The 12,019-nt window shown below is 37.3% G+C and overlaps 1 protein-coding gene and 1 long non-coding RNA gene across 4 annotated transcripts in view; one reads left to right on the top strand and one right to left on the bottom strand.

Annotated features, from left to right (window-relative positions):
- LOC139945037 (uncharacterized) overlaps window positions 1–12,019 on the top strand; it is a 95,918-nt gene that overhangs the window by 14,769 nt on the left and 69,130 nt on the right. For all 3 annotated transcript variants that reach the window (XM_071942289.1, XM_071942288.1, XM_071942291.1), the window contains exon 3: window positions 5,407–5,445. In XM_071942289.1, the coding sequence (XP_071798390.1) occupies window positions 5,407–5,445 (39 nt within the window). The remainder of the gene's footprint in view (window positions 1–5,406; window positions 5,446–12,019) is intronic.
- LOC139945042 (uncharacterized) overlaps window positions 11,134–12,019 on the bottom strand; it is a 38,073-nt gene continuing 37,187 nt past the window's right edge. Inside the window, exons 2-3 of the long non-coding RNA XR_011787045.1 lie at window positions 11,480–11,544; window positions 11,134–11,233 (exon numbers count right to left, since the gene is read on the bottom strand). This is a non-coding gene — a long non-coding RNA (uncharacterized lncRNA). The remainder of the gene's footprint in view (window positions 11,234–11,479; window positions 11,545–12,019) is intronic.

Below are 12,019 nucleotides of genomic sequence, written 5' to 3'. Positions count from 1 at the left end.
CTACTGGTAAATACTCAAAATAATTGTTAACATAAAAACTTACTTAGTAATGAGTAGGCTAATGAAGAGCTGTTGAAGTAACTACGTGTAGTTCTTGAGAAAGAGGTAAATTCTCACTCAAGTATAAAAGACCTCAGGCCTGAAGCCTTTAATGAGGCATCTGCAAGCACACACATTATGGCACGAAGGGTGTTTTATCTTTCACAATTTTCTTGCAACTTCTACGACTAAGTAAGCTCAAATGTTCACAGATTTGTTATTTTATGCATGTTGAGAATATTCAGAGCAATGTTTATTTCCACATGTCATCATCAAAAAGTACAGTTTAAAGGGTCATGTACTTTTTTTCTAACACAAAACACAATGTCTGCAGATTTACATTAAACTTACAGGGTTTGAAGATAATGATAGTAGAAAGCTTCCCTGAAAATATTACTTACTGAGGTGCTGTAGTTTTTGAGAAATGAGTAAAACAATTCTAAAAATAATGTTCGTCTCAGTTTTAGCTAACCAGTTATGGTATGTTATGGTATAATATCATAACTGGTTAATAGGTTTTTAAATGCTAAAATAATTTTCGTCTCACTGAGATAAAAATTATTTTGTGACTTCTTTTACTCATTTCTCAAAAACTACAGCACCTCAGTAAGTAATATGTTATTAAAGGGAAGCTTTCTACTACCTTTATCTTCAAACCCTGTAAGTTTAATGTAAATCTGTGAATATTTTGAAAAAGTACCCAAATCTTTTAAAGTCACCTGGAAATAGAATTTCTTTTTCTTTCAAACATAAGAGTATATGCTTACGAATAATAAAACAATTTTTTTAGTAATTGTTTGTCACGATTTATATGTTTAAAAAATTTGTAATTTATTGCCTTGTTGCCATTTAAATTTGTATTGTGAGCTATTATTGTACACAGTGCTAACAGAAACATGTTTGCATTTATGATAAAGGTTAATTGCAATAATAATTTATTGCTTATTAATACAAATAATAAAAAGCAAAGTGACAGCGTCTACCAATTGGCAAGTGCGTCATTGGCCGCAGCATTTACAAATTTACACCAAAATAGTCACAGACTGTGCTGATGTTTAGTGTGATTAACCCCTTATTTATGATGTACCAAACCTGGGAAAATTTGGGCTTAACCCGTTGTGTGAGTCAGAAGAAAATATAAACCTTGCACAATTTTCAGCATGTACAATACATTGCCCTAAAATTTTAGCTGACTGGATGAAGTTTTCATGAAGGTGACTTCCTTTCAGAAGAAACATTTCACAGAAAAACTGTTTCAAGTATGAACTTCATAATAGCACTGTACATGTTTGGTAATTCCTAAAAATGTATTTAGCATAACAAACCTTACTTGGTAAAGAGCAACAGAGAGCTGTTGATAATATAAAACATTGTGAGAAACGACTCCCTCTGAAGTACTGTAGTTTTTTAGAAAGAGGTAAGTTCTCACTTAAATAATAAAAGACTTCTGGCCAGAAGCCTTTTATTACTATCTGAAAGCACACTATTTTGTACAACAAGGGTGTTGTTTTTTCTTTCATCATTTTCTTGAACTTTTGAGTCCAAATTTTCACAGGTTTATTATTTTATGCATATGTTGGGATACACCAAGTGAGAATACTGGTCTTTGACAATTACCAAACGTGTCCATAGGCTTTTGAATATTTACCAATCCTTTATATTATAATCATACCTTTAAACAAAAGCTGAAATACACAATTCCATACGGACATATGTCATTCATGTTATTCATGAACCGGGTAGTACTGTCAAGGACGTGGTTTATACGCTGACATGCTTGGATATTATTTAAGATGTTAAAGGGAATATTTATCTTAATCTGACCTCAATGCTGCCACCCACTCACTCACTCTACTCTGCCCAATGTTCAGTTTGGCGTAACAAGACATTTTTATTTGGAGGGAGGGGGCAAGTGGGGTAATTAACAGGTCGCAAATTTTACACCGGATCGCAGTCCCGAGGGAAGTGAGTTTGGTGTTGGCCCGTCAATGGCGTATAAAATATTAATAATAATAATGCTTACTTTTTAGAGTATATAGAATGTGTTTTCTTCGGTGTACATGTAGATAATTTTACTCTACAATTAAACCGATGAACTACATGTGTGTCAAAATACATGAATCAAAAATATGTGTATGTTTCAAAAACATTGTGAATTATGTGGGAAAAGATTTCTATTGTAAAATCCTTACTAAACAGAAAAAAATGTGGTTTATCACAAGTTACCTCGCTCATATATTAAAAAGCAATATTTTTAATGACGTGATGAATTGAAATTACCGCCGTCAGTTTCCAGAAAATGTGTCTTCTGACCTCGGCCTTAAGAGTCTGTCCCTGACATTGAGGAAGAAAAGAAACTTTGCCTGTGACATTCTCCACCTTAGAAACCATCTCATCTCGCTGAAACTATCGGCACGACAACCACATCCTTGAATGCTCTAAATTAGTACGGCGCCAAAGTAACAGAGACCCCATTGATTTATATATCCCCATGTGGGTGCCTGTCACTATGTGATGATTTTTTGTTGGTCGTCTGTATGAATAAGGTTGGGTGTAGGACGGAGACCGGAAACGTCTTCCGCTTCGGTGATCTCAGATTGAGAAGAATTTGAGCCAGCGGATAGTTAGAGACGGTGATTATTTCATCCGGAGATACGAAGTGAAGGTTAAATACGAGCTGCCTGAATCTGAATAAATGTATAAAGAATTTGAATTGAAATTAAGTGATTGTTTAAGCGTAAATCTCTTGTGAAAAAAAAAGGGAACTTTAGGTAGTTATACTTGAACCATTTGTTGATTTTTTTATTATTTATTTTAATTTTAAAGATTGAAGAAAAAGACTGCTAGAGGCAGTCACCTAGACATATTTTTTTTGTTTTCCGTTTGAATAGTATTCATGGTTCTTTTGGTCTGCCTCTTCCAAAATCCAAATGAGCATCCTTCACCATTTTGGATTCAAGTTGTTTAATCTTTTTTTCTTTTCCTTTTTAAAATTGGGGGAAAAGACTAGACTAATAAACTAGGCTTCAATTCTATTTCCCTGAACAATTGAACAACAAATTTGGTTGTAAAATGAGCACCCTGCCCAATTTTGGCTTCAATTTATTTTTCAAACTATTGTTTGAAACCCTCGAAGTTCAATGAGTTATGATGAAACTTCAGGATAATTTGTGTCATTTTTTAGATCCATCCATCCATCAGTGTGATATGACATTCATCGCCCTGTATCTCAAGCACTGAAAACTTATATTCTGCTCTTTTGATAAATTTCTATTTGATTTTTTCGCTATTGATTTTTTTCTTTCATAGAGGCAAGACTCGTTTCTATCGGGCTTGAAAGTTGACACTTGTCGGTAAATAGCCTCAGCTCTCGCATTACTTGTCATCCCTGAGGTGGCAAGATAAAGTCACATTCTGGGTAGTTTTGTCTCAAGATGTTTTCAAGATATTGAAAAACTTCATCTGAGTGGTTCTTAGGTCTTTAAAGGGAAGGTACAGGCCTATGTTTGGAAAAAAATGATGATAATAATAGGTTCTTACACCTCTAGGGGCGTGTCAAAGTACTCAAGTGTTCTTCCTGCAAAGTATATGTGGGGCTACGCTTTGAAGTATGAGACCTGGGGTGGATTTCACAAAGAGTTAGGACTAGTCTTATCTCGAGTTAGGACGAGTTACGCGTCCTAACTTAGGACTAGTCACATGTGTTGTAGATCTCCTAGGACCAGTCCTAAGTTAGGACTAGTCCTAACTCTTTGTGAAATCGACCCCTGTCCTATTCCTTTATGTAGCACTATGGGTTTCAAGGTGCTGTGGCTCAATAAGCTGCAAGTTAAACCAGAAACATCGGGGCGATCCCCCTCTTTTAATGATAAGTACACTGGGTTCTTTTACATGCATTACACAACACACTAGAACTACAGCTTTACATCCCATCTGAAGGACGAAGCATGAATGGTTAATTGTCTTACTTTAGGACACAAGTATCATGACCGGGACTCTAAACCACACTAAGCTCAGCATTTCAGATGAATAATTTCCAAGGATGCTTACTACCACGGTCACCATCTTTGTAACAAGTAAGCTTAAAAAAGATCAACACTTATCTTTTTGTTCAACGTCATTATCACAGTATGACCCTACCTTTAAGTCATTACTTGTGAAATAATTACCCTGTTTTGGTTTTTTTCCAAGTCAAAAACAAAAGAAAAACAAATATGAGTTTCATTTACAGATTATCAAGAATAATGGAATGAGATTTGGGGCCATCCAGTGCAATAAAAAATACTCTTAATTGAAACTCCTTGCATTCAAAGTACTGCATTAACCCCCTTATGGCACAAGAATCCATAGTTTGAACTCCATACATTTCAACTGAATCCCCGCATTGAATGTGATAATGTTTGTGGTTTGAAAGGGTTGGTCGTCCAGGCAACTGTGACGACAACCTGTCGCCAGCTTCATTCTCTTCGTGGACTCTCAGTTTGGATAAAAACAGGGCAAGGGTTGCATTACCAATGAGCCAGAAAAATTACCATCTTTCCTTAATTGTCTAGAAAAAATTGTTTGTCAGATTCGATATAAATCAAATTGTTGACAAGGAGGCGAATTCAGGTTTTAGTTGTCGGAAAAAACGTGAAAGTGATTTACAAAGTATGGTTTATGTGAGAGAAAGCAAATTAATACAAGCCTAAATGGAACTACACCTTCAGGAGGGGCAAGGCCATTTTCATTTTTCAAAGGGCACTTCCATTGGAAAATCTTAACAGTATTTGGGAAACTTTGGAAGAGGCATCAAGGCCGCGACCAGGGGAACCACGGCCAAGACTATGGGCAAGAGAGGTCATGTGGCCTTCGTGGCTTCTGTGTAATTCCAGATTTCTGATAAAAATGTGCATTACTTTTAAAATAGCTTAGTGTTGGTGTTGCTGACGTTTGCATTTATTTGCATAATTTACAAAATTTTGTTAAAGGTTTAGAAAACATCGTCAACATTTTTACTAATCTGACTACTTATCTTTTTCAAAATCTAAAAAGAAAAAAGAGTTATTTGAAATAAAAAGTTGCTAAATGGATGCACAAGAAACTTAAACTTATAAAGTGCAGTCCTTGTGCCATGCTTGGAGACGAAAGTACCATAGCATCCAATGCAATCAGTCTGGTTCCAGACCCATCCATCCATTCAGCCGTGCTCCATGCTCTGCATCCTTTATCACCAATTGGCCGTACATATCCTGCTTTTTTTTTAGAATCAGCCGATTGGTCGTCTGCCTGAGCCGTCGTCAAAAGCCTGGCTAATAGTTTTCTAGCTTGAGACTCTTTCTGATCGTAGACTGTTTACTTAAGATGGATTTACTACTTTACTTGCAGGCACTGGATCCCGGACTTACCAAGACTGTACTTCCACAGGTATGTAGTCAACTTGTTTTCTTTCCCTGAGAAAAGTTCTACGATTCAAACAAGGGACCGGCTGATTGGTGTACAAGTTTGTTCATGACGACCTTAATGAAATATAATCATGAAAACATAACTCGCTTATTAAGTAAATCCTGCAGAACAAAGTTAATGGACTGACATTTCGACCCTAACACGAGTCTTTCTTGAAGGCTAAATGAAACGGGTGGGGGGGGGTGTGAGAGGGAATGGGATTGTTTGACAACAAGAAGATCTTTTGCATTTATACCATAGGTTCTTTTGGGGTTGGTAAGCAGTTTCCAACAGCTAATTCTATTTTCTTAAGTAAAACTCGTCATGTTTCAAAGCAGTCTGTGAGAGGCTTTTCTTTGGTTTATTCGTGACAGTATTAAAAGAAGTTATGATCAGAATGACATCCTTGGGTTTCCATGGCCATGTAGTCTCGCCTAACACCCTTAATACAAGTAAATCTTATAGGTTTTAAAGCAGTCTGTGAGAGATTTTTCTGTGGTTTATTCACGACAAACTTCCGCTCAACCTCTGGAACCCTCTTCGGACCTCATGCACCTCATCTCTCTTCTCTCTACCCTCGTTGTAATTATTCAGTCCTGTATTGACATCCTTGGGGTGATGTGAATGATGAACCAGTGATTATGTTACATTGCCCGGGGTTACAACATTACCATTCAGGACCAGACTTGACCTTTTCCGGGGCTGTTCCTAGAAGTGAGTTCATATTCCATCGTTCATGGACTAACGAAAGATAAGATTACAATGGGGGGGGGGTTGGTGAGGCAAGACTGTGGTTATGTAGAGATGCACAGTGATAAGCATCAGTGTGCTACTTTTCTTTTTTTATAAGAAAAGGAAATAATGTTTTTGTCACTCATTGGTCTCCAGTGTTAGTTTGTTGGTATTTTTTTGAAGAACCTCTTAATTATTTACCATCAATATTTTGTAATTGGAGAGGTTGTTTGGTCAAGATAACCAACCATTATGCTACTTTTTCATGTATAAGAAAAAGAAATAATGTTTTTTGTCGGTTGTTGCTCATCTGTGGCAGTTTGTTTGTATTATTAAACATTTCTGGGTTATTTTTTATCAAAACCAGATGAAGCAATGTATGCCTCGAATAACAAGGAGTCCTTGGCCTCCATTGCACTTGTCTTGGCCTTGGTGCCTTCTCAAAGTTTCCCATTGATTTTAACATTTTCCAATGGAAGTGCCCTTTGCAGAATGAAAATGGCTTTACCCTCTCAAAGATGAAATTCCAAAACTGGCATTGTTGCATACTCTAAGAGGTCACAGGCTTGATACTTCACGGAGGCAACGGAGGTGATTGCCTCCATGCTCCCTGGTCATTGCCTTGGTGCCCTTAAAATGCTCCAAATCGAATTTGAATTTACAATTTCCTCATAGCAAAATGCCTACATGTAAGTGCCCTTGCCCTTTCAAAAACAAAGCATACAGGCCTTAAAATGGCGTTGCCCTTTCATATATGAAACGCCAAACCTGGCATTGTTGCTGGTCTATGTACATGAGGTCAGTTTCAAAACATCCTAACAGATTAAATCCCCTGTGTAACATTTCTCTCTTTGTAAATGCGCTTGAAGCTAGAACTTAACCGTTCCGCCACAAGATGTCCATGAATTATTGTATCGTGAATTAGTACTCATGCCAACATCTTGAATTTATGACGACCAATAACTGTGTTCAAGGACTTTATTGTGATGGTTTTTTTTATTTGTCAGCCCTCCCCAATGGTACAAATCCTTTCTTCCAGCGTTGGTTGTCCTCTCCAGATTCCCCCCTTCCACTCTCATGGGACTTTCTTGTCCATTTTTACACCTCTTCAGAGAATCTTAAAGCTTTCAAAATCTCGGCGTTTCCTCCAAAAGTTGATCCCCTGACGCTGTTTTCTTATGAGTCGCCTTAATATTCTCAAGAAGGTGTAGTACATGATGAGACTGCATGATGAGGTTTTCTCTTATGTAGTTTTTGAGTTTCTGTGCCCTCAATGTTAAGCGCGTTCTGCGTATGTAACATTCCTTGAGAAGTGAAGATAACACTTGTCTGACGTGTCTAAGGCACGAACCGCTGCATGAAGGATGTAGACATACTGTAGGTACACATGATCGCTTCTGGGAAGACAAAGTCCATCCCAGTAATATATTGACATTCGGGGAACAAAAATGGTCGACATAACAGCAAAAAACAAAACAACAAAAAGTTATGAAAATTATTACATTCACTAACATGGGGGTTCACCCTTCACACTAGCCTGTTGTACATTGCAGGTCCAGAGAATCTACAAGACTACAGGGTCGTAGATCAAAACCTTTGCTGGACAAGAAAATTTGTTACAATACCATAATCAAAATAAGAAGAACCTATCTACATATACCTGTAACCTATACACAGTTTCACATTCTGGAACAAGCACGAAGAGTAAGAGAAGATTGATCTCAATTTGCCCTGTGAGCTTTTAAAAAAGTTCCTAATGCAACCTGAATTTGTTTCTTCAATTTTTGTTTTAACGTTTAAGTGTAAGAATATTTTAGAGCTTGTGATTGTAATAAAACTGGTTTTGATCGTCACCATTAATACATCAATAAGATACACTTATGACAATACTTGTTTAGAATCCTGGCTACTGAAACTTCCTTGGAGGGGCAAGGCAAGTAAAATGCACAGTTTACGAACCCCGTGGGCTCCTTTAAGAGATCTTTAGCACAAGGCCTGCACAACCTTCTGAGGATCAGGGGGTTTGTTGAGGGGCCAAAACTGTACAACAATATGAAATTGTGATCAAGCAACTTCACCAGATCCTCTCATAAAAAGTGTCAGGGTCTGTTTGCCTTGAAAAAGGTTCATACACCCTCAAAGAAAGAGCCGAAGAAAAGACACGTATGTAGATTAATGCCAAATTCTTTGCATTTTGAAATTGCAAGTAGCAATTGAGAGCCATTAAGAGATATCTAACCCTAAGAAAAGCAGTGTGTAACTTAGACCCTCCAGGCTTAAACATACGGAGAAACAAAGAGTTAAGAAGAGCTCCCGAGGGTTGGCAACTGAGATGAGGACATTAAGATGCCATCCATTGATAGATGGACGGACGGAGCAAGGAAGAGAGGAGAACATACGAGCAATATGAATAAATATCAATGGGACGGTGGTGACGTAAAATAAAGAAAGAGAAAAAAGAGTAGCGTTTGTGATAGAAGGATAAACACAGGGAGAGCGAGGGAAAAGGGTCGTTGAGAATTAAATCCATCTAAGGCAGTTGCCGTGTCAGTGTTGCTTGTCGACGGAGACAATGCGGCGCCAATGTCTGCCTACTTGCCTCTCTGCGATTCCTTCATGGTTGACAAGAATTACTGATTTCATTGAAGGTGTACCCAAAGATGCCTGTAGATTGTCCATCTCAAGTGATGGAATCTCTTCTCTTAGCCCCCCCCCCCCCCCACCCTTCCTATTGATGGGACGACGATGGGATAAGACATACAACTACGCTCCAGTGACCCCAATTCCAACCTAGCTTCCTATTTCTTCTCCATTTGACATGTTCGGCACAGAAGCCCCGCCAAAATCAAAATATTGATTTAATTTTGTTTGAAAGACGCTAACCCCTGCATTAAGAGGAGATTTTTTTTATTCTCGCTGATTTCGTGTTGTGGCTCCGAACATGTCATGTGTAAAAATTATTTCGGAAGTTGCAAGACCACATGTCTGTTGCTAGGACGACATGTTGCTATGGCCACAAAGGAAAGACATCATCGCATTACCTGTTCTACAAGTTTGAACATGTGTTCTCTAAACATTTGGCCTAATTTGGTAATCAACGTTACCCACTTGCATCAGGACGCTTCAGATATCTGGAATAATTACAATTGCAAACTCAAACAATATACAAGGACGCGGGAAGGGGAGTAACTGAGGTGTAGACAGTCAACGTTATGAATGCTTTTAAATGAATTACATGTAGTTCATATTACAAATGAAGAGTGATCTATTGAGATCAGTGATCAAAATCATTGGAAACAATTTCATCCAGCAATTTGATTTCATTGCAAAAAAGTTTGACTTAACATGCTAAGAATTTTAAATTTGTGTCCGGGATAAAGAATATTCGTTTTGTTTTTACCCATATACACCGATGTGTGTAGCACTGTATACTCAGTACTTCCCCAAATGTCTTATGAAAAAATCACAGGCTTATTACTCGGGTGGGATTCAAACCCACTACCTTTGCAATTCTAGTATCAAGTAATGAATTTTTTAAGGAACAACTGAGGCATTTTATGTAGCAGTTAACACAAGTCACAGTGCCCTCTTTGGTTTATTCATTACATACGTGTACAGGGGTCGATTTCACAAAGAGTTAGAACTAGTCCTAACTAAAGACTAGTCCTAAGAGATATCAAAAACGTATAGCTAGTCCAAAGACGAGTAATTCTTCCTAACTCGAGATAAGACTAGTCCTAACTCTTTGTGAAATATACCCCAGGTTACATCAATTTTTTTTATCAGACTCTTATCTAAACTCAGGTTCATTTGTATGTTGTTTTTTTCCATACAAAGATAGGCTTAAAACAATCAAACGGTTCCAACAACCAAAGGTAAACTTTCCCTTTAAGATGACTTGTTTTAGAGATATGAGAAAAACAATTTCCTGACCCAGTAGTTAGGAGTCTTCGCACTAGTCTAGGTCATGCACTAAAAGCTCATTTAATTTTTCAAGCACGTTAACACCGCGCTGGAAAATCAAGTATTAATCCAAATAAAAAAGCATGTTTAGCATCCTCCCTTTTTGAAAAAAAAAGGAAGGAAGGAGGGCCTTTTTTCTTTAATGGTTGTCTGACCTATTTTTTAAGGTAAACAGCTGGGCTATTTGTTTTTTAATTAAAAAATCACTGTGATCGTTACCATTTCTATTTTCAATCGTTTAATAAAATTACAAAAAATGTAATTTAAAAAGGACTCAGCCTCTAAAAAGGAAGTGGGTAGGGACGCTTAACATGTTTTTATTTTTGTTTGGCCTTAGCACTCCTCTGTCTGTGGGAGGTGGTACTGTACGCCTTAGTCAAATTAATGAGGCTTTATTGGATGAAGGATATGAAGGCATGGTGGTGTGCTAATGTCGGGATTCACAACCCCTTGGGGTAAGGGGATGGTGGTGGAGGTAATTAATAGAGCGTATTATGTCGCTTTAACCCTCAGGCGTGGCACAAGTTTATTTAAGAAATGGAATTAATGGAGTCTGACCTATTTCTAAGTCAAGGGAAATTAATTTAGTCTTTTGATTTTTTTTTATATTGAATTTTTTATTATTATTTTTTTATTTGGGAGTTGGAAGGGAAATGATGAGATTTTGGGTACTTAGTTAAGCCCCTAATTGTCAACAGCGGGTGTACATGAACTTTTTCTAAATCACAGACAAATTAATTTAGTCTTTTGAATCTGTTTATTGAATGTTTTATTTTTATTTTATTCATTTGGGAGTTAGTTAGGAAATGTTGAGATATCTGGTACTTAGGTTTGCTTCTAATTGTCAACAAAGTATACATGAAATTATAAGTAGAGCTAATTAAAGACATAATTTAAATTAAGGAAAAATGGGAGACTTTCCAACGCTAGGTAGCAGCAGACTTACCGGGTAAATTTCCATTGTGTACGTAGTTCTGAACATGCGCATTATTCTGAGAACAGTGGAAGGGTGTATTTCTCAGATTCTTGGTTGGTTGTTTAATCTGGTATTTATGTACCTGTATGTGACATACCACTGGAAGGGGGGGGGGAGGTTAACGAGAAGAAAAAAGTCGCAAATAAAAAGTAAAAAGCACTTTACATCAGTAGCTGTATGAGAAATTGGTACTACAAATTATCTACAGTTACAAGAAATTTTACACGGGTGTAAAATTTCTGGCTGGCAAATCAAACCCTTCCCTCCCCCCCCCCTCTTCTTAGCCAAAGAGTCGCCCTTGCCTATATGAGGAAAGTTCGTTAAAAATATTAATTCTTAACTGACCATTTTGATACCCTAATTGCTTTGGTGTCCATCCTTTGATGTCCTCCTCCCTGTTCACCGTGCACCTGTACAGAAGGTGTCAAGATTTTAAAGGGTGAGGAAACAAAATATTACAAAATGACAGAACCTTTGTAAATGCCTGTCGCTCGTAGACAAATAACTCCATCTAAAATTGATTCCTTTCTCGCAGTAGCTTTGATTAAAAAGGATAGTGTACCTTTAGTAATTACTCAAAAAATTAATGACCGTAAAACTTACTCGGTAAAGAGTACTGGAGAGCTGTTGTAGCTATCAAACCTTTGTCAGAAATGACACCCTTTGAAGTAATGTAGTTTTAGTTGAGAAGGTGATTTTCACCCCAACTGTTGAATCCGAGAAAGGTTTTATCAGCCTTTCTCATGCATCCAAAAGCACACCATTCTATGCAACAAGGGTTGCTTTTCTGTCATTATTTTCTTGCAACCTCGATGACCAATTGAGTCCAAATTTTCATAGGTTTGTTATTTTATGCATATGTTATTGTTTGGATACACCAAGTGA

Source organism: Asterias amurensis, chromosome 12 (assembly GCF_032118995.1).
Source record: "Asterias amurensis chromosome 12, ASM3211899v1".
In the NCBI taxonomy this organism is placed as follows: Eukaryota; Metazoa; Echinodermata; class Asteroidea; order Forcipulatida; family Asteriidae; genus Asterias; species Asterias amurensis.
Note: the sequence above shows the minus strand (reverse complement) of the source record. Positions and strands in the feature narration are given on the sequence as shown.